We start from the raw sequence: 22,695 nt of genomic DNA, 5'->3' as shown, positions 1-22,695 counted from the left end.
CTTTCTTTCTTTCTTTCTTTTTTTCTTTCTTTCCAGGCAGTCAGAGGATTGCTGCTCTGTTTTACTTCCTGCCTGTCATCTCAGCATATGCCCAACACTGGTTTTATAGAGACTATTTGTACTTTACACCTACTACCAAGAATGGTGAATGGGAAGAAGTCAGTTTTAATGAAAAGCAAAATAGTGTAATTCTCAAGCTGTCTTGGAACAATCATGCAAGGAAACAAGCAAAAAGTGAACATTTGTGAACTGAGATTCCTCAATCAAGTGATAACGTTTCCATAATGGTTTTCAAAGCACCCATGAGTGCCCAGGGTTAAAAAAAGAGTGTATATTCACCTTCATTACAAGAGATTTTGTTCTTCTTATTGTTAATGAAATAAAAAGATTTGATTTCTTTAATGTTTATTCTTATGTTATGATGTTTAAAAGATTGTAGGGATCACATTTTGATCATTTCTTTTTTAAATTTTTTTATTAAATCATAAACACATAGATCATGTATACAGTAATGCATTTATGGGATACAATGTGCTGATTTCATATAGAATTAGGAACATTTACATCACACTGGTTAATATATACCTCATCTCATTTACTTATTGTGTTAAGACATTTATACTCTATACTAATAGATCTGACATGTACCCTTGCATTATGCACCATAGGTGTGATCCGACCATTCACCCTCCCTCCTTCTGACCTCTCCCCTCCCCTGCCATGCCCCCTCCTCCCTCCTCCATCTTGGGCCATAGTTCTGATCTATTATTCATAGGAAAGTGTGAGTGATTGTAAATTAGCTTCATAATAGTACTGAGTACACTGGATACTTTTTCTTTCATTCTTGAGATACTTTACTAAGTAGAATACGTTCCAGCTCCATCCATGTAAATGTAAAAGAGGTAAAGTCTCCATCTTTTTTTAAGGCTGCATAATATTCCATGGTAAACATATGCCACAATTTATTAATCCATTCATGGGTTGATGGGCACTTATGGAACAGAATTGAGAACCAAGAGATGAACCCAGCTACTTACCATTATTTGATCATTGATAAGCCTATCAAAAATATAAATTAGGGAAAGATTCCCTATTTAACAAATGGTGCTGGGAGAATTGGCTGGCAACCTGTAGAAGACAGAAACTGGACCCACACCTTTCACCATTAACAAAAATTGACTCTCACTAAATAAAAGATTTAAACTTAAGATGTGAAACTATAAAGATTCTTTGAGAGCGTGCAGGAGAAATACTTGAAGAAATTGGCCTGGAAGAATACTTTATGAGGAGGACAATAGTTTCTGGTCACCCCTGAAAGGGTGACCTGGGCAATTGAAGCAACACCAAAAATAAATTACTGGGATCTGATCAAACTAAAAAGCTTCTGCACAGCCAAGAACATAGTAAGTAAAGCAAGCAGACAGCCCTCAGAACAGGAGGGGATATTTGCTGGTTTGTCTCCTACAAAGGTTTAAAAACCAGAATCCACAGAGAACTCAAACTTATTAATAAGAAAAGAACAAGCAATCCCATTTCATTGTGGGCTTGAATAGAAGCTTCACTGAAGATGATAAGCACATGGCCTACAGACACCTGAAAAAATGCTCATCATCTTTAATCATCATAGAAATGCAAATCAAAACCATTTTGAGATATCATTTAACTCCAGTAAGAGTGGCTCACATAACAAAATCCCACAACTATAGATGTTGATGTGGATGTGGAGAAAAGAGAACACTTCTGCACTGCTGGTGGGAGTGCAAGCTAATATGTCCCTTTTGGAAAGAAGCAAGGAGAATACTCAGGGATCTAAAAGTAGACCTGCCATTTGATCCTGCGATTTTTCTACTAGGTGTATAACCAAAAGACCAAAAATCACTTTATGACAAAGATATTTGCACCGGATTGTTCATTGCAGCTCAATTCATAATAGCCAAGTCATGGAAGAAGCCCAAGTGCCCACCAACCCTTGAATGGATTAATAAATTTTGGTATATGTTTACCATTTCTTTTTTATCTCAGACCAAGTTTTTAACCATCTCCTTAAATCAAAATGAACAGGATGGGTCAGTAGCTCTAGTTGTCTCATTAACCTTATCAAAGCTGCTTCAGCTCTGCTTAGGAAACGTGGAATGGGCCAAGTAGTATACTCCCTAGTGCAGTGGTTCTCAACCTTCCTAATGCCATGACCCTTTAGTGCAGTTCCTCATGTTCCTCAAGTGCAGCAGTCTATGAATTTTTTCTGCAGTTTAACTTATCTCCATCTTTTCCTTTTCTTTCATGATTCTTTTTATTCTTAAAGTCATTCAGCTAACATGTATTTACTGGATATCTGCCATGTGCCAGGAATGGCACCATGCACTTGAGGATACAGCAGTGAGCAAGCAAACAACTCAAAGTCCCCTCATTGAGAAACTAAAAACAGCATCAGTTTTGGAACTGAGAAGCTAAGACTCTTGAACAAGCTCACACAGACAGGAGAGAGAACACCTCAGCCAGCTTCCCTGCCCATCCAGGCAGTTACAGACCACTCAGAAACCTTGAGCCTTGGGGCCATATTTTGGTTTTCATGATGGTATATTTTGCATTGTCTGTCTCCTCCAACTGTAACACATGGTTCTTGAGAGCAGGGACTGTGTCTGCTTGTTCCTCACTATAACCCCAGCACCTAAAACTTGCCACTGTTGGTTCACAAAAAATATTTGCTTAAATGACAGAACAAATAAAAGGGTAAAAATAATTCTATGGTTGGGGGTGACCAGAACATAAAGAACTGTATTAAAGGGTCATGGCATTAGGAATGTTGGGAACCACTGATCTAGATGATAGGCCAGTCTCACCTCTGTCTTAAATTTCATCCATTCTTTAAGGCCTGGGAATAGAGAGGCCCACTTTTCCATAAAGTCTATCTACTTCCTCCTAGGGAATGTTTTCCCTCCAAATCTGTGTACAAAATAGTCTCACTCCATTGTACTTTCCCTATTTTCTTCTTTTTGGTGTTATCATTACTGACGTACACATCTTACTTCTCTTTCACACGCATGCATGTGCACACTCACGATCCCTACACATACAAACACACTGCCCACACAGTAGGCAGAAGAAGCATCTGCTGGGGATCCCAACTCCAACACTCGTCTGCACAGCTGCAGGCAAGTTTCTTGTCCATTCTAGACTTAGTTCTTTTATATATAAGAAAGGAGTAATGCCTAAGGTTTTAAAATTAAATCATATACATTAACTATCAGGTGCTCACTAAACGCCCCCTCTTACTAACTGTAACTGTCTGGAGCACAGCACTCCATCTTCCCTGCAATGCCTCACCCACCCCTGCAGGAATGTGTGCTCAGAATGTTGGTTGAACTGAAGGACCTTGTCTTTAAGTGGGTCCCTTCGCTTATTACTTACTGCAGAATTTAGTAGCATTTGGACAAGCTCTGTGCTGACCTACAGAGCACTAAAGGGCATTTCTCAGTTAGATTAATCAGGCTCTAGGTTTCACCTGGACCAATGGCCCACCTGTTACCCAACTAGTATAAAACTGCTCTTGGTATGGTGGGGCCCAGCCACTACCGCAGGGACGCTGGAGCCCTGTGACACTGAGCATCCGACAAAGTGAAAACCAACAAATGCTGCTGCCCAACAGCCTCAGTCCTGGTTCCTAAGGCAGAAAGGGACACCACAGTGCACCCTCTAATGGTTCCCAGAGGCCATTCAGCTGAGAGGTCTCAAATTATTGTCTCATTAGAGTTTCTTTATGGGAATGATGGGGAGAGTGAAACAAGATAAGAAAATCTGGTTTTCCCAGCCTCACACACACCCAATCCTCAGGTAGGTAGAGCAGACAGTCTCTGTGTGGTATAAATCCCAGCCTTAACCCCATTTGTAGTGATTTTGACAGGCAGCGTGGTTGTAATACAGATAGAAAAGGAGAGAGTGAATTCCCCAGATGGAAATACATCAAAACAATCTAGAGTGTGCCTTCATTCCCAGTAATTCTAATAATTATTCCTTAAAGCTGTTATAAGTTAACACTTTTGTAAGACTGAGCTAGCAAGTAACAAAGACAAGAATTAAGGTGGAAAAGTTTGCAGCCAAGCAAGACAGGGCACAAAAGAGGGCAGGGGTTTGTCCTATCAAAACATCCACATCACTTTTTCACATGTGTTTTCTAGGCCTCATGTACCATGAGTTTAATGAAGAGCAATAAGGAAGTACAGTTGCTTTTTAGTTGCAGAAGTAAAACTCATTGACTGATAAACAAGTACAGTAGTTTTCAATTCATATGCACAACCTCCTCTCCCCTTACCTCCAGCATGACTCACACACACACACGCACACCACACCCCCCCCCACACACATATGACACACAAGGCTTTCTCCAGGTCCTCCAAGAATCTTTACTCTGGAGAGCCACATAGAAAAGTCGTGTCTTGCTCTGTTTTGTTTTTTAACAAATGAAGTACTAGATTGGCTGGTCCTTTGATTTTCTGAAAAGAACAATTTGGTCTAGTTCTAGATAATCTACTATTTGCATGCATGCATGAAGTTTCTGCTGACTACCCTCCATATGAAATGGCAGAAGAGGGGTGCTATTAGATATTGAGACATCATTTACAGAGGTCTGCTTATGTGCTAAGCACTCTGCTGGATGTGGAGAATAGGAGAATGTGCAAACGTCTCCCTCCACGGTGTTTGTAGTCCTGTCTTTACCAACAAAAAGCAATCATCACATAGGTCAGTAGTCTGAATGAAGAAATGCAGAACATTTAGGAGAGGAAATAAATCCACAGTTGAGTGGCTAGGGAGGCTTCCTGGAGGAAGTTGTGTGTAAGCTAATAAAAAATATGTAGATACGGTGCGGATGGAAATTAGACATATGGAGGTGGGTTAAGCATGAGTTGCAATGGGTTCAAGATGAAGGTGGCAGTATCACCAAAAACAAAAAGGAAAATTCAGTTTGTTGTGAAGTTTAAGGTAGAAGAAGGTACGCTGCTGAAGCTGAAAGAGATCCAGTCCGATCTCTAGGTGGTGTGTGAGGCCTGGAGTTGGGAGGGAAGGTTGAGAGACAGGAAGGGGGGAATTAGGTCTCCCATGGCCTTGTAATGCATATTAAGGAATTCAGACTTTATCCCAAGAGTACAGAGGGGCCGTTGAGCTGGTGATCATTTACTTGAAACTTTAAATCCCTACACCTCACCATACGTATGTGGGGTCAGATGAATGATGTAAAGGGGCTAACACTTTAAAATCTAAGGTAGTGAAAGAAATTTAGAATGGAGAATACCGTTGTTGCTTAGAAAAGCCCAAGCACCCTGCACAGGGGCACCCCATCCCAAGTGCTTTGAGTACAGCACCTTGGACGTGGCCGGGCAAACTGCAGCCACTTTGAGATCAGGGATGTGGAGGTACTTTGCCCATCACAAAAAGACTAAATCAAGGATAATGTTCTTATATTGTTCCACAGTGTAAGTAGTATGTTGTGTATTTTTCTTCTATTAGTCCTCATATATTCCACTTTCATATCTCCATCATCCAAGCAAACAGTTTCTAAGGGAAAGGTCTAAGTGTCCCCTGCCTTGTACCCCTGGAGACATGACAAGCTCCTGAAGAAAAGTTAAGTAGGATATTTGCAACCATTGTTATTAGTGGGTCAACTTTTTAACAGTAATACTGAAACATATTGGTCTGAAGTGCTCTCATATATGATAAACCAGTAAATATTTCATCTTATGTATGTTTGTGATTAATGAATGCTCTTTTTTTATTTTTATTTTTTTATTATTTTATTTTATTTATTTATTTTTTTTTATTGAATGGTAACTGTGTACATTGATGCACTTTGGGGGTACAGTGTGGTGTTTACACACAATCCATGACATTTCCATCAAACTGGTTAACATAGCCTTCATGTAACTTTCTTAGTTATTATGTCAAAACATTCATATTCTACTCATAGAAAGATTCACTTATACCCTTGCAAGATGAACCACAGAAGTGAACCCTTGAATCCCTCTCCCTCTACCCTCTTCCCCCTCCCTCCCCCATATCCTTAAGTTGTTATTAGGTTATAGCTTTCATATAAAAAGGTTTAAATTAATTTCATAATAGGTGTGTGTACATTGGATACTTTTTCTTCCATTCCTGTGATACTTTGCTAAGAAGAACATTTTCCAAGCCCAAGTGCCCATCAATCCACGAATGGATCAACAAACTGTGGTATATGTACACCGTGGAATACTATACAGCCATAAAGAAAGATGGAGACTTTACGTCCTTCATGTTCACATGGATGGAGCTGGAAAATGTTCTTTTTTTATTTTATTTTATTTTTTTTATTGAATGGTAACTATGTACATTAATGCACTTCTGGGGTACAGAGTGGGGTTTTCACATGCAATCTGAAATACTTCCATCAAACTGATCAACACAGCCTTCATGTCATTTTCTCAGTTATTGCTTTAAAACGTTCACATTCTACTCTTAGAAAGATTCACCTGTACCCCTATAAGATAAACCTCAGAAGCGATCCCTCCAAACCCCCTCCCTCCACCCATTCCCCCCTCCCTTCTCCCTCCCCCCTCCCCATATTCTTAGGCTATTTGGTTATAGCCTTCGTATAAAAGGTATAAATTAGTTTCATAATAGGGGTGTGTACATTGGGTACTTTTATGAATGCTCTTTAAAAGCTGAAGTTAGAAGACAACTATAATCTGTAGTATATACAGGAGACCCAAAGCTCTGATTAAGGGAATGCAAATTAACCCACAATACAGAGGAATTCCATTTATGAAGAATTCCCCTGGTTTTCACACTATAATATCAAATAGTGCCTAATGAGGGGATTTGAAGAAAATGAAGTGTTTCAGAAATGGAAATGCTTAACATGATTCCTGTGTGTAGTTTGCCATCTAGTGTTAATTGGTGGAAATAGAAAAGGCTGAGACAATCATTTTCCAAAAAGGCTCATCAGGTGGCAAAGGGTTGGCTCACAGCAACGTTTCCGTTTTTAAGATCTCAAACTGTACCCTAGAACCCTCAGAGGTTAGTGGAGGCAGGTGAATGGGTGGGTGGGTGGGTTGGCTACTTCTAAGAAATTGGTTACTATTGGGAAACAAAATGGTTTTCAATCCTGGCTCCCTGACAATCTTGTCTGGGAAACATTTTGACAATACAGATGGCTGGGAACACTCCAGACCTGGCAATCAGATGCACTCAGGGGGCCACAGCAGTGGCAGGTTCTACAAGCTCTCCAGGTGGTTCTAATGTGCAGGCAGGGAGCACCAGCGGGCAGTGGTGGACACAGTGAACTCCAGCTGTGTCTCTGCAGGAGTTTCACCACTTAGCTGAAGCATCACCCTGTGCAGGGAAATTGGGCTAATTAAATAACATGGCTGGCCCTCAGTACATAAAGGATAATGTCCCCTCCTGCAGTTATCATAAGGATTAAACATGATCCTGAATATCAAGTATTTAGCATAATATATGGTACCCTGGGCTCAACAAATGCTAAATGTTATTAATAACAAGGATGACATATTATGTAGGATGTATTAGAAATTAAAACATACTGCATGTGCACATTCCTATTCCTCTTAGACGGTAGTCTTGTTGGATTGCATGCTAACACACAGCTCAGTCTGAGGGTGGCCATTCCTGTGAAGTGCATTACTTTTAAATCTAGTGCGGACCTAAAGTGCTTTGTTACATGCTAAATTATTCCTAATCATTCCCAATCTGTTTTGGGGTTCAAAACTCCCAGCTCCCTGGCAGATTTCATTTCTCTTGCTTGGGTCAGATGTCCTCTGCTGATTTAATCAGGGGCCAGAATCACAGAGGTGACGTCAGTAGTAGGTACAGCCCTACTGCTGGGGGCAGCTCTCAGGGAAAAGAGAATCACTGTGACTTAGAGGTACCAGGACCATCATTAAAGAAAATTCATCTATCATTACTGGAGGAAGGAATAGCATCTGAAAAGCCTCCAAGGAGTCCAGCAAAGCACTACCGTTTCAGTTTGGCTGGAGTTTCAGTGGGAACATTAGGTGGGACCATATCCCGAAAAGCTTGGCTATGACAAATTGGATGTAGGAACGGGGGAAAAAGAAACATCAGTATGTGTGTCAGTATAGTAAGTGCTAATTTGGAAAGACAGAGGAGAAAACAAACAGTAGAATAGCAGGAAACGCGGAGGAAATTGTTTTGGTTAGAGACCTGATGATAGAGGGCAGTCAGGAGGGGGCATTCAGGAAGAAGCTGGAGATGTGGGGCGAGAATTCAGAAGGGACAGACAGACTGCATCGAGATTTGGGAGTCAGTAGCGTGGAGGTGATGGCTGAAGTCACGGGACATGCGTGAGCTTCCCCAGAGTTAACTTGACCGTCAGAAGATAAACCAACAAGGATGACATGATCGTCGACAGAGGAAGTCAGCAGAGGGGACTGAGAAGCAGACAAAGAGGACAATTCCAAAGCAGAACTTTAGAAACAGAGTGACCTGGGGGGTGGGGAGGAAGAACTGCAGAGAGGGCCTGGTGACTTCATCAATCAGGACCATCGGAGGGAGAGGGTGCAGCAGGCTGAACACCATCCACCCTATCGTGTGCAGCTGTAGGCCATGTTAAAATTGTGGTGTAGTATTTGTTATATGGTTAGAGCACACTTTAGAAAGAATCCCTTCTGTTACTGATGAACTTTTAGCTCATTTTCCACTTAATGGCTATTGTAAAGTAGCCGTATGTGAACACAGTGGGTAAGTGCCAAGGAGTGGAGCTGCCGAGTAATAGAGCAAATGTATATATTTTTTCTTTTTTTTAGTAGATACTTATGAGTTTCCCAAGGTTGTTATACCAATGTCCACCCCTGCCAGTAGTGTAGGAGAGAGAGCCAGGCATTTCACGTGCTTACCAACCCTTGGGTTTTCATTGTTGCTGGATTTAAGTTTTGCTTTAGCCATTCTGGTGTATGTCATGGTATAAAATTATTGTTTTAATTTGCATTTCTTAAATGTCTGATATTGAGCACTTTTTAATTGGCTTATTATTTTAAGGTACTTACTCTTAATGGGTTAATGACAGAAGTTTTAATACAGCACAATTTATCATCTTTTTTAGTGTTAGTGCTTCTTTTCTGTTGATTACTAAGTCTGCCTATCAAGATCAAAAAGATGTGGTATCTCCCAGAAGCTTTCTTCTACCTTTCATAGTTAGGTTTAGAATTTATCTGGAACTGATTTTTATACATTGTGTGATATGTACAACATCAATATTCTTCTTTCCTCCCAGAACATGGATATCCAATTGATTCCACACCACTACGGAAAAGACGATCCTGGCCTTACTGCATTGCAGTGACATATTATCATCAACTCTAAGTTCCATATTTTAGGTTGGTTTCCAGACATTTTATTTGTCTAGGCTTGTGCTGTTTTTTTGGCCAGGTCTGGGTTTGAACCCACCACTTCCAGCATATAGGGCAAGCGCCCTTCTCCTTTGAGCCACAGGCACCGCCCTTTTTATTTTGCAGGTTTGTTTTTTTTTGCCTTGTTCTAATATTACTGTTCCAATTCCAAAGCTCACAACAAGTCCTGACATCTGCTAGTCTAATCTTCTAACTTTGCTCTTCTAAGATGGTTTTACTTTTCTTGTGTTGTTGTTGTTGTTTTGGAGACAGAGTTTTACTGCTTCCCTCCGTAGAGTGCCGTGGCATAATCACAGCTCACAGCAACCTCAGTCTTGTGGGCTGGAAATCCTCTTGCCTCAGCCTCCTACGTAGCTGGGACTATGGACACCTGCCACGAAGCCTATTTTTTGTAGAGACAGGGGTATTGCTGTTGCTCAGGCTGGTCTTCAATTCCTGAGTTAAGGCAATACATTAGCCATGGCCTCCTAGCGTGCTAGGATTATAAGCCTGAGCCATCGTGCTGTCTTTAAGATGCTTTTAGCTTTTTTTTTTTATCTCTCTACATTTTCAAATAAATTGTCAATCCTCTCCTAGTGAGTAAAAAAAAAAAAAAAAAAAAAAAATTATTAATCTTCACCTCTCTCTCCCTAATATTATTAGAATTTTGACCAGGATTATACTTTTTTTTTTTGAGACAGAGCCTCAAGCTGTCTCCCTGGGTAGAGTGCTATAGCATCACAGCTCACAGCAACCTGCAACTCCTGGGCTCAAGCGATTCTCCTGCCTCCACCTCCCAAGTAGCTGGGACTACAGGTGCCTGCCACAACGCCCGGCTATTTTTTGGTTGCAGCCGTCATTGTTGTTTGGCAGGTCCGGGCTGCCAGCTCAGGTGTATGTGGTTGGCGCCTTAGCCACTTGAGCCACAGGTGCTGAGCCGACCAGGATTATACTTAATCTTTAGATCAGTTTAGCAAGGACTGTCATCTGAGCAACACTGAGTGTTCCAGACTCTAAACATGGCACATTACTTCCGTCACTATCATCTTATAAAATATTTCTAAGTGATGGTTCATAGTTTTTACTATTTAGAGCACTTGCACATCGTTCACCAGAATGAAACAACTGCTAAGAGTTTGGGGAGAGGAACTCAGAGGTGAAATAGAATGGGGTTGGAAAATGGTATTTTTCATTCTGAGCATTATTTGAAATATCAAACTCTGTACCCACATTAATTGGATAACAATGAATAAGTATGTATTTTATTTTTCTAAATAAGGCAGGGTAAAGATAGGGACTTGAGACAAAAGGAAATAATTTGAGATGTGCATTTTGTTTTCTTTCTTTAGATATGATATCTTAGGCTCTAGATTAGATCCTGAAATTAAAGACAACTGAGTCATAATGACATATATTGCAGGGAAACCACTGTAAACCATTTCTAGGAATAGCTAGTAATTCATATTAAAGCCAAAGAATACTTCACAAATAAGCATATAATAGAACTATCTCACTTTGTTTAAAAAGAGGACTGTTCAAGTGTATATATTTTATATGTGTGTACACACATTATAGAAAGATAACATACCCTGCCTATAACATAGACTTCATAAATCTAAGAAGTCCTGTTATTCAAAGACTTTTGGGATACTTCACTTGTCAATCTTCCTTTTTCAGTACCCAAAGAAATTCCAGCAGCATAATATCCAATTGCATTTAGGATAAAAAGATGTAAAAGCTACCTACAGGAAATTTTTTTTTATATTTTTATAAGAGTTGGAAAAACTGGCTCGGCGCCTATAGCTCAACGGGCTAAGGCGCCAGCCACATACACCTAAGGTGGCGGGTTCGAATCCCCAGCCCGGGCCCGCCAAAACAACAATGACGGCTGCAACCAAAAAATAGCCGGGCGTTGTGGTGGGCGCCTGTGGTCCCAGCTACTTGGGAGGCAGAGGCAGGAAACTCGCTTGAGCCCAGGAGTTGGAGGTTGCTGTGAGCTGTAATGCCACGGCACTCTGCCCAGGGGGACAGCTTGAGGCTCTGTCTCAAAAAAAAAAAAAAAAAAAAAAAAAAAAGAGTTGGAAAAACTGTAGCCAAAAACTGAGAAAATATATTTAATTAAAAACTGCAAGCTTCAAATCCTTACAACTCAACACAAAACTCTTAAAATCATTTAAACTAGACATGTTAATAATACAAACACCAATCGCCCTTTTTATTTAAAATTTTATTTATGGTTGTCTTCTTAATTAAAATAAATTTAATTGTAAAAAACAACCTATCATAGAATAATACAAGTATCAGATGCAACCATCTGAATACAGTAATTATAGTCTTCAAACCTTAGCATCAGGTACACTTAATATTCTACTACATGTATGCAACAATAACTCTCTACCTTGCTTGAAGTTTATAGAAGCACTTTTCATTTTATCAAACACAGGCCTCACATGAACTTATAATAAAATTAAATTGTCACGTCAAGTTCACATGATAAGGAACAAGGCTAAACAATAAATTCATCCTTTAAAAATACCTATAGCCAGTGCAATTTGCTTTTTGAGTCTGGTAGATCAAAGACTATTGAAGACCTGACTAGAACCTAGCAGTGAAGGCTGACTAGAACCTAGCCTAGCAGTGACGTTAAACAAGGAGTCTGGAAAAAAACAAGTGGTTCAGTATCAATAGCACAGTATATTTGCCAGCATGAATAAATTAGGGTAAACATCTTTGAAAGGTGAATGTTGAATTAAGTAAAATGTTATACTCTAATTATAGCAGATACCTGAGGAGAGTGCTTTTTGCAAACAGTTTTTTTCTGTTGCACACCAGGGACTTTAAAGCAAATCCAAACACACTGAAAAAGTGGTTGGAAAATGTATTCATTGAAGAAACGATAAACAATGGTATTTGAGACAGGGCTTTGCTCTGTTGCCCAGGTCAGAGTGCACGGGTGTCATGTCATCATAGCTCACTGCAACCTCAAACTCCGAGGCTCAAGTGATCCTCCTGATTCAGCCTCTGGAGTAGTGACCACAGGCATTACATTTTCTATTTTTTGTAGTGATAGGGTCTCACCATGTTTTTCAGGCTGGTCTTGAACTTCTAGCCTCAAGCAATCTTTCTGCCTGGGCCTACCAAAGGGCGGGGACTTTAGGCACAAAGCCCCAGGTTTGGCCAGACAATGCTGTCTTGCAATCTAGTAAGGAAATGTGTAATGTTAGAAAGAGAACTAGCTACTCTTACTTCAGAACCTTAAGCAAAAATACAGAATAGTGAGAGTTTATTACTTTATGTATCTATTATAACTAAGAAATGTTTCCTGCAAATTAGTCATCCTTACAATGTCTGTAGATTGCCTTCTGTTTCATAGGTACTACACGAGGTGCTATGTAGACGCTGAGGAATAAAATAAGTAAGGTTCTCTGCAAAGAGGCAAATTAAGGTCTAGGAAGTACTCATTATATCCTAAAAATTTAAATAAACATGGCTTTTCAAACTAAAAAGAAGTATTTTTCCAAAAAGGTAACCTTCTGAGTATCTGTGTGTATATACAAATATAGTAAGTCAAACTTCCAGAGGACCACAAGTACTATGAAATGCAAAGTTGCTAAGTGACTTTTTCAGTTGGTGTCATCCTTCTCTGATGAACTGTACTTCCTGTGCCTTTTTCCTAAAGTACCTTCTCACATGCAGAAGTTTTTAAAACAATGAAACAAATATTACATCTCTTCTTACAGACATAGTGTTAGTAAATATGGACTATGCTCCAATTTTTTAATCTTGACAAAGACAATTTAAACCAAGCGTATCATACATCTGACACAGATCTCCATCGGCGAGTCAGCGAGTGTGGGGAGAAGCAACGTGAGTGAACGTAAGGCTGCTGTAGTTATTCTTCATCGTCTCGTTGCAAAGGGATGACCTGGATTTCTTTGGCTATCCTTTCTGCTAATGTTCTAGTACTTGCAGCAATTACTCTTCGTGACATCAAATCAAATGGCCCACCTAAGTGCAAATCAAGCATGGAAAACAGTTAAATCTGGTACAAAAATAATTCATACCAAACAAGTACTACCAGTATGTATTATGGTCAATTACGACGTTTCGATACTTTCAGTTTTGAAATACTTTCATTTGAAACTTCCAGTTTTTAATACCTTCATCGTTTTAAAAAAACTACTCTATCACATATGTACAATGGGTTTAACCTTTGGCAGTCTATGAACAAGTTTCTAAGCACTCTTTTTGAGTAAATACTAATTGGCAAGTTGAGAGGGGGAATCCCAAGTCATACCAGTCAGAAAATGTCATCTTTTCTGTTTCTATTTCTGTTGCACACTCTTATTACCTGGTCACTGTTTGAGAATCTGTGGACTGTAAATTCCTACCACTGCCCTTCTCATTTCCTCCTTACTTTGCTGCCTTTCTCCTATTAGGCTGATAAATTCTGTGAGCCCCGAGTTCATCCTTCACTTTAAAAATTTCATCATCAGCTCAGAGTAAGTATTTGACCTCTCTAGGTCTAAGGCAGAAGGTGATGGCAGAAGAAGTTCACACATGGTCATTCAAAGAGCTCTAGGTGCAAGCCTCAGACTCAGGGACGAGGCAGACGGACCTCTCTGTGGTCTCTCAGGAATTCCCGTTATTCACATCCCAAAAGCCTGAGCCATTTATCATTATCAGTCTCACATCACCATTAGCTCTAATTCTTGCTTCTATCTCCTAATGTACGTTTGGATTTTGTACAAAATTACATAGCTTGTTTTTGCCTTAAAAGCTGAGGTACAACATTACTAAACATTTTTTGAAAATCCCATATATGGAAAAGAAGTCTAAACAGATGTGAAGAGAAAAAAGCTTCGCTGTCCATAACTGTACCTGTAATGTCCAGCAGCACGCCCCCAGCTTCAGTAACGATAATTCCAGCTCCGGCAACATCCCAGCAGTGAATTCCCATTTCAAAGTATGCATCCGCTCCTCCAGTTGCCACAAGGCACATGTTGACAGCTGCGGTTCCAACACTCCGGATCCTAACAAATAGTATTTAAAAGTAAAACTGGAAAACAATAATCCTTTACAATAAAGTTTTTTCTCTTTACTCCCCAAAGAATTAACTTCAGGTTGAGTACTGGCTGAGACAGTTTGGACTACTGTAGAGGACAAATGTAAAGAACAGTGGTGATCATCGTGATGTACTACGTGAGTCACAAAACTAACCCATTCAAAGCAGTAAGATAAAAATTAAAACAATGATCTTGGGGAGAAAAAAACTGAAGAAAACGCAATAACTCTACTATAATGACATGTTAAGTATATTCCTATTTTTCTAATCACAGGCACTACAGCTTATGCTATTTTATTCACGTACACACATCACACACACATCACAGGGCAAACACTCCTTGTGAGATGCGAAACATCCTGATCTTTTCATTCCCAACTAGGTTTGCATCATACATGTGCCTATGTAACACAGCAGGCCTGCGCGCTTCATAAACCTCGGCCTGCCTCGCAAGATGACTGCAGGTTTGCCCTCTCATAGTGTCTCTTCCTTGCTACGAGACCAAGTCAATGCCAAGTTAAGAAAAATGTGGGTACTATTGGATAGCTATTATAGTAATAAGTGATTCAGGAACAAAAATCATTAATAAATGCTAAAATTAGTGGGTCAAAGTTTGACGTTTACTTAGTGTCAAAGTATCCCTCCACAAAATACAGAATAATTACAACTGAAAAAATGACAGCTTTAAAATTTATTCCCTTACCAAGTGGTCAAGCTTAATATTACCCATAATGGGACAAAAAGACACGTGCCTCCTGATAGGACTCACTGAGAAAGACAGAATGGTACTTCTAGGGCATTCTTGCCAATAATGCATAATCTAAAAACAACTGTGGGAAAGCAGACAAATGCAAAGCCACAAGCATACTACAAAATAATTGGCCCATACTTTTCAACAATGTCAAGGTCATAGAATACAAAGAAAGATGAAGGTCTGGAATAAATGAAGCTGATGAAAAATGACAACTAAATGATGTGTTAGATCTTGTTCTAAAATTTTTTCCAAATTTGAATAAAATCTTTAGTGTATTAGGTTATATATCAATGTTAATCTCTTGATTTTTATAATTGTACTGTGGTTAAAATAGAGAATGTCCCTTTCATTAAAAATAATACACTGAAGTACATATTCACAAGCAAGAGGTGATATGTCTGCAAGTTATTTTCAAATGGTTTTTACACAAACTCCACTGTAACTATTTAAACCTCTGGAAATAAGGCAGTGAGCTCTGCTCACTGAGAATCTTCCAGAGTTTATTATTTTTTTAAATAATGGAAAAGTGATGACTCATGTAGGATTTCCTTACTATCTAAAAATAAAAATGAAAAAATATTGCCACTAAGTACATCTTCTAGACCAGGGGAATTTTTTTAAGAAAAGGATTTAGAATGCCATGATGTTTCTTATTTGGAATGTTATTCTGTTTATGTTTCTAAATAAATTTAAGAAAGAACTAGCAAGTACAACAAATTTCCAACAGATATTTATTTCTCAAATAAATTAAATCAAATTAATTTTACTGGATTTTTTTAAGAAAGGTGTATTATTCCTCCTTTTCACGTAAGATATGCGATTGTTCATATCTCACATTACACAAAGCAGGTAACAAGATCTTTCACACATAGTCTCTCGGTGTTCTGCTCAGACAGAATCCCGGCTGCCCCAGAGACACTGATACCTAATAGCAGTGCTTCTGTTTACTTCTAATAACATCCTGGGCTCTCAAGAAAGGGGTCTTGTAGTCAGCAAGAGTACATGCTTTTAGTGACAAATATTATCAAAGAATTACTAAAAAGCTTAATAACCATATTCTTATTTATAAATATTAGTTGTCTATTTTTTGAGACTTTGGGAAAAAAATAATAAGAAGTTAATTGATGACTCCATACTGAACCTCAGAGTCAAAGCATTCTATGATAGACATACTCTTATTTGACAAAGTGAATGTTACTTTCTTTGCATTACTATTATTATTATTGCTTAATACTTTGTTGCAGCAATCGTCTGATTTCTTTTCTGAATGTATTTATCTTCGTTTCTAGTCCTTATCTTAAACATTGTTATTGTCGTTAAATTTTAAGCCTTTTTGATTTTGTGAAGGCAAAAAGTGGAAACCTAGTAAACACATGTATATGTAAAAGTTAAAAAAAGATTTAAACAGCTTCATAACCAGGTAATTAGACTCTGGTTTAGAATCTGCACTCTGTGCTCTGAATCCTTGCTTAGTCTGATCCTCCTACACAGTTAATATGGTAGACAGTAAAAAGACTGTGCTGTCGCAGAGATTTGAGTTTGCTTCCACAGTCAGCAGCTTAAAAACTGTAAGTTTGACGTTTCTTCTTTAAGTTTTAGTTTTCCTGTCATCAAACGGGGATCCCAACTTACCTTAGGCCACTGTTATATGAAGACAAATGATACACGTAAAGCACTTAGCAGAGTGCCTGTCATATAAAAGATCCTTAATACAAAGTAGCTATGTGTATTTAGAAATTATACTCTAAACCAGCAGTTCTTAACCTGTGGATCACAACCCACAGGAACTGTATTAAAGGGCTGTGGCATTAGGAAGGTTAAGAACCACTGCTCTAAACCGTGAGGACAGAAAATATTATATAACATAGCACATCTTATCTAAATTAATGCCTAAAAAGTAAATGAAGGAAAAGGCTATACAATGATTCACTTTGTCTCCTAAATGTTATTTCCTACTTCAGAACAGTTTAAACTGCTTTCATTTCTTTAAGATATTCATTAAGATTATGACTCTCTTTAGTTTCATTTTGTTTTTAATATGTAGTTTTGAAAACTACATATTAAAAACTAAACAATCAGCTGAATGAAGCTGAAAAGATAAAAGGAATGACTAAGTCAGTGCTTCTCCTTGGTAATATTTACCTAGATTTATTTTTTTTAATTTTGAAGTAAACATTACATTATACAGGGTGTCCATAACGTTGGGTACTTCAGCCAGTGGCAAAATTAAAGGTTAAAGCTGTAAACCACTTGCAGCTCTTTTATGGCTAACGTAACCATTTTATTGCTCAGGACTAAAGTCCTTGCTTCTGAACAGCCACTGCAGCAGCAAGTTTACTGCTCTTCCCACAAGGACATCGTTCTGGGAGGGTCTACATCTACTTAACAGCAATTCTCTCTCTTTCTTTACTCATCACTATATAGACCAAGGTCTACAGCCCATAGTTTTTACAAAGGTCAAATTATACCTCAAGGGTCCTAATTTCTAAAAGGAAGTCTAATATTGGAGAAAGAGAAATGATTTCGAAGCAAGGGGTCTAGTCATATCTCCATCTGTCTGTGTGATCTCAGGCAGCCAGTTCACCCCTCTGAGCCTCAGTGAACTAACTCATCAATAAATTAAGCCTGACTTACTTGATGATCTTTAATCAGTTCAGAGAGTCTTAATTCAGTGATATTTCCAAAGGAAAAGATAGGAACAGTTGACAGTGAAATAAAGTAATGAATATTCATTATTATTTAAGCACAAAATCTGTTGTATAATAGATTTTTATTATGGTTTTTCATACAAACAACTACACTAAGGGTCAGTCAAATGCTATGTAATGTAGCATCAACTATATTAAAGTTAAGGACCTCAAACTTCTAGCTTTTCTTGAAAACTTAAGGATAAATGTAAGGCTAAGTATTTGCTTTTAATTTCTTTATTTATGAAACTGTCATTACAGAAGGATTCTGGGGTGCATAATAGTGGCATGCTGATTTGAAACTCCCTGTTATACTCCTTGGGGAACAAAAAAAACCAAGAAGGAGGAGAAATAAAACACATAGGACCCATTCCTTCAGCACTTCCAGGAATCACAAAACATGAACTCTCAGACACTCCTATAAGGAGAAGGAAAGGTGAACACACAAATGAATTCTAGCGGAGCCCGGCAAGCCTGTGGATACGGAGAGTGAGGGTGAGGAGGCAAGAAAGACTTTGTGACAAAGAACAGAGAGGACTAGAGAGGACCCACAGGGAACACAGAACCACCCTCAGAAAGAGTGACAAGACAACAACTACAAAGATACTGAACGCAGATCAGGATTTGGCAATTCATATTCCAGGCAAAAACCATGCAGACCCTAACCAGCTTCCTCAGGGAAGCTGTGATTCTGGAAGAGAATCAGATAAGAGAAAGGAGGGGGTATCTCTGGGAGACCAAGAAGTGAAGAACAAATACAAAGACTGCAAACGTAAGGATCCTGCAGAAACAATGAGAAACAAGACAAGCCAGCCCTACCCATCACTACTCCTTCAGAGATAGTCATAGAAGAAATGGCACGGAAAGGCAGAGCTGCTAAAACGAGGAGCTCGGAAACCAGGAACACTGTTCACAGAATAAACAGTGACTTAAAAAAAGTAGACTACAAATGGTGCTGGGTGAACTGGTTAGCAACCTGTAGAAGACTGAAACTGGACCCACACCTTTCACCATTAACTAAGATGGACTATCACTGGATTAAAAATTTAAACTTAAGACATGAAACCACAAAAATACTAGAAGAAAGTGTAGGGAAAACACTTGAAGAAATCAGCCTGGGTAAACATTTTATGAGGAGGACACTCCAGGCAATTAAAGCAACATCAAAAATACACTACTGGGACCTGATCAAACTAAAGAGCTTCTGCACAGCCAAGAACACAGTAAGTAAAGCAAGCAGACAGCCCTCAGAATGGGAGAAGATATTTGCAGGTTATGTCTCTGACAAAGGTTTAATAACTAGAATCCATAAAGAACTCAAACATATTAGCAAGAAGAGAACAAGTGATCTCATCTTAGGGTGGGCAAGGGACTTGAAGAGAAATTTCTCTAAAGAAGATCGGCGCACGGCTTACAGATATATGAAAAAATGCTCACCATCCCTGATCATCAGAGAAATGCAAATCAAAACTACTTTGAGATTATCACCTAACTCCAGTGAGATTAGCCCATATCACAAAATCCCCAAACCAGAGATGCTAGTGTGGATGTGGAGAAAAGGGAACACTTCTACACTGCTGGTGGGAATGCAAACTAATACCTTCCTTTTGGAAAGATGTCTGGAGAACACTTAGAGAACTAAAAATAGACCTGCCATTTGATCCTACAATTCCTTTATTAGGTATATATCCAGAAGACCAAAAATCACATTATAACAAAGATATTTGTATTAGAATGTTTATTGCAGCCCAGTTCATAATTGCCATGTCATGGAAGAAGCCCAAATGCCCATCGATCCACGAACGGATCAATAAATTGTGGTATATGTACACCATGGAATACTATGTAGCCATAAAGAAAGATCTCCATGAAGGAGACTTTATGTCCTTCATGTTTTCATGGATGGAGCTGGAAAATGTTCTTCTTAGCAAAGTATCACAAGAATGGAAGAAAAAGTATCCAATGTACTCAGCCCTATTATGAAACTAATTTATGGCTTTCATATGAAAGCTATAACCTAATTATAGCCTAAGAATATGGGGAGGGGGAAAGGAGGGGGGATGGGTGGAGAGAGGGTGATTGGAGGGATCACTTCTATGGTTTATCTTACAAGGGTACAAGTGAATCTTTCTAAGAGTAGAATATAAACGTCTTAACACAATGACTAAGAAAATGACATGAAGGCTATGTTAACCAGTTCGATGAAAATATTTCAGATTGTATATGAAAACATCACACTGTACCCCATGATTGCATTAATGTATACAGCTATCATTTAATAAAAAAAAAAGTACACTAAATCTACACAAAATAACTGGAAAACATCAAGTATGTCTAGTAAAAATGGTTTTTATTTTTGCTGTAAATTCTCCTCTAAAAACCAATAATGAAACAGAAGAAAACTAAAACATCAGTCCAATCTGAATTAAGTACCCTCAAATATATGCATATATGGAAAAATCATTATATCAGAAATATAGGAACTATGAACAGAAATGGGCCCCCAAAATTAAAAAGTTGAAAAAGATAATAGATTTCAGGTACAAATTGGGAAAGAAACAAAATTATATCAGAAGTGAAGAATAAATTACAAAGGACCTAAGAATGGTATGCAAGAGAAAATCTCATAAAGGGGAAAACATCTAATAAAGGGAAATGAGGAAAAACAATAAAAGAAAGAAGTAAAAAGAGACAAGAGATGGGAGATACAATGGAGGTAAACATTCCTACTGGTGTCTCTGAGGAAAAAATGGTAAAAGAATACTATTATTTAAAATTGTATCTTGCCGGGTACAGTGGCTCACGCCCGTAATCCTAACACTCTGGGAGGCCAAGGCAGGTGGATTGCCTGAGCTGAGGAGTTCAAGACCAGCCTGAGCAAGACCTGAGACCCTGCCTCTAAAAATAGCTGGGCGCTCAGCTACTGCGGAGACTGAAGCAAGAGACTCACTTGAGCTTAAGAGTCCGAGGTTGCTGTGAGCCTCAGAACTCTATCGAGGGTGACGAAGTGAGACTCTATCTCAAGAAATAAATAAATGAATAGATACATAATAAAATTATATCTCAAGAAAAATTTCCAGAAATAAAAGATATGAATTTATATGCTGAAACAGAAAATTGATCTACAATGGGAAATTCTACATATATTCTTATACAACTATTAGCCAAAGATTAAGAAAAAAAAAAAGAACCTCTAGGTAAAAGATGAAATAATATAAAAGCTAAGAAAATTAGACTAGCATACTAGGAATATACAAAGGCAACAGTGAAGTAACATTTTCAAGAAATGTACACTTTTCTTTCATTAAGGATATTATATCCAACCAAATTGTCCTTCATGTCTCAAGGCCACCAAAAAAGGACTGGAATATAAAACTCAGAGAATACTGTGTGCCTATGCCCTCCCTGAGGAAATCTACCGGTGAATGAGCTTCCTCCCATCCAAAAGTGACTGGAACACTTAGCAAAAGAACTCTGAGCATTTGATAAGGTCAAATGAAAACTAGATTAAAGGGTAGGAGCATGGGTTAAAGAATACATAGAATTAACCCTAAGAAACAATGCAATGTACAAAACTGGATTAAAAAAAAGAAAATGGAAAAAGGAGAGTAAAATCATTGACTGCTAAACAGGAAATAGGAGAAAGCCAAAAAATTCTGGAAACATTATAGGTAGTAAAAAGTTAAGATAGGAAAAGAACATTAAAGGTAATGTAAAGAGTTATAATATATAAAAAAACCTCTAAAATAAATCTAACCTATCATAAACATGAAAAGAAATTGAAAGAAACAGCAGAGAAGGCACATCAAATGGACACAGTAACTATAACGTACTACACATGACAATTATGACACAGAGTAATACAAAAGAAATGAAACCAAATAAAGCTCACATCAATAAATCAAAAGGCCTAACTTGTCTATTAAAAGAACAGATGATCAACTTGACTTAAGAAGCAAAACTCCATTTAGAGCTGTGCGTAAGAGACAAGTTTAAAGTACAGAGATTCAAAGGGCTAAAAATAAAAGGCTGAGCAAGCAAATTCACCCGGCAAATAGGAACTATGTCTACGTGAAAGCAGGAATTGCAATTCTGATTGCGAAGGACACTTCAAGCACAAAAAGCATGAAAAAAAAACAAAGAATATTTTATAACGTTAAATGATACAAGATAACCTCGCTTCTAACTATATAAAATAAAAGCTTCAGGATGAAAGGAAAAATACAGAGAAACACATTACTAATAGAAGGCTTTAATGTGTCACTTTCAACATAAGACAGAGAAAGTAGAGAAAAAAATTAATCAAGTAAATCCTTTGGCTTTATATTGAACATTAGACCCTGAAAATAGACAATATCCTTTTTTTCAAATCCATACAGAAGTTTAATAAGAATTGACCAAAGAATGGGGTACAAAGGAAACATCAGTAGGTCCCACAAAGTAGAACGATCACAATGTAATACAACTACAGATTAAAAATAAAATTAAAAAAGAAAGGCTTATGCTATAGTTTAAATGTTTGTCCCCTCCAAAATACATAATAACACTTATGACAGTATCACTATGGCTATGTGGCAGTTCTGAGGTGGGACTTTTAACAGATGATTGGGTCAGTTGGGCCCGGCCCTCAAGAATGGGTTAGATTCATGAATTAATAGGTCATCATTTGCATTTCTCTAATGATTAGTTATCACCTAACTCCAGTAAGATTAGCCCATATCACAAAATCCCAAAACCAGAGTTGCTGGCGTGGATGTGGAGAAAAGGGAACACTTCTACATTGCTGGTGGGAAT

General features: G+C 38.3%; 2 protein-coding genes across 4 annotated transcripts in view; both read right to left on the bottom strand.

Annotated features, from left to right (window-relative positions):
* The window catches only part of LOC100964508 (inositol monophosphatase 1-like), an 89,960-nt gene that overhangs the window by 50,161 nt on the left and 17,104 nt on the right, over positions 1-22,695 (bottom strand). The window lies entirely within an intron of this gene.
* The window catches only part of IMPA1 (inositol monophosphatase 1), a 27,391-nt gene continuing 17,163 nt past the window's right edge, over positions 12,468-22,695 (bottom strand). For all 3 annotated transcript variants that reach the window (XM_012810595.2, XM_012810591.2, XM_023517701.1), the window contains 2 exons: positions 14,277-14,428; positions 12,468-13,403 (listed from right to left, as the gene is read on the bottom strand). In XM_012810595.2, coding sequence (XP_012666049.1) covers positions 13,288-13,403; positions 14,277-14,428 — 268 coding nt within the window. In that variant the 3' untranslated portion in view covers positions 12,468-13,287. The remainder of the gene's footprint in view (positions 13,404-14,276; positions 14,429-22,695) is intronic.

The sequence above is a fragment of the Otolemur garnettii genome, unplaced genomic scaffold (assembly GCF_000181295.1).
Source record: "Otolemur garnettii isolate 467f Iridium unplaced genomic scaffold, OtoGar3 scaffold00004, whole genome shotgun sequence".
In the NCBI taxonomy this organism is placed as follows: Eukaryota; Metazoa; Chordata; class Mammalia; order Primates; family Galagidae; genus Otolemur; species Otolemur garnettii.
Note: the sequence above shows the minus strand (reverse complement) of the source record. Positions and strands in the feature narration are given on the sequence as shown.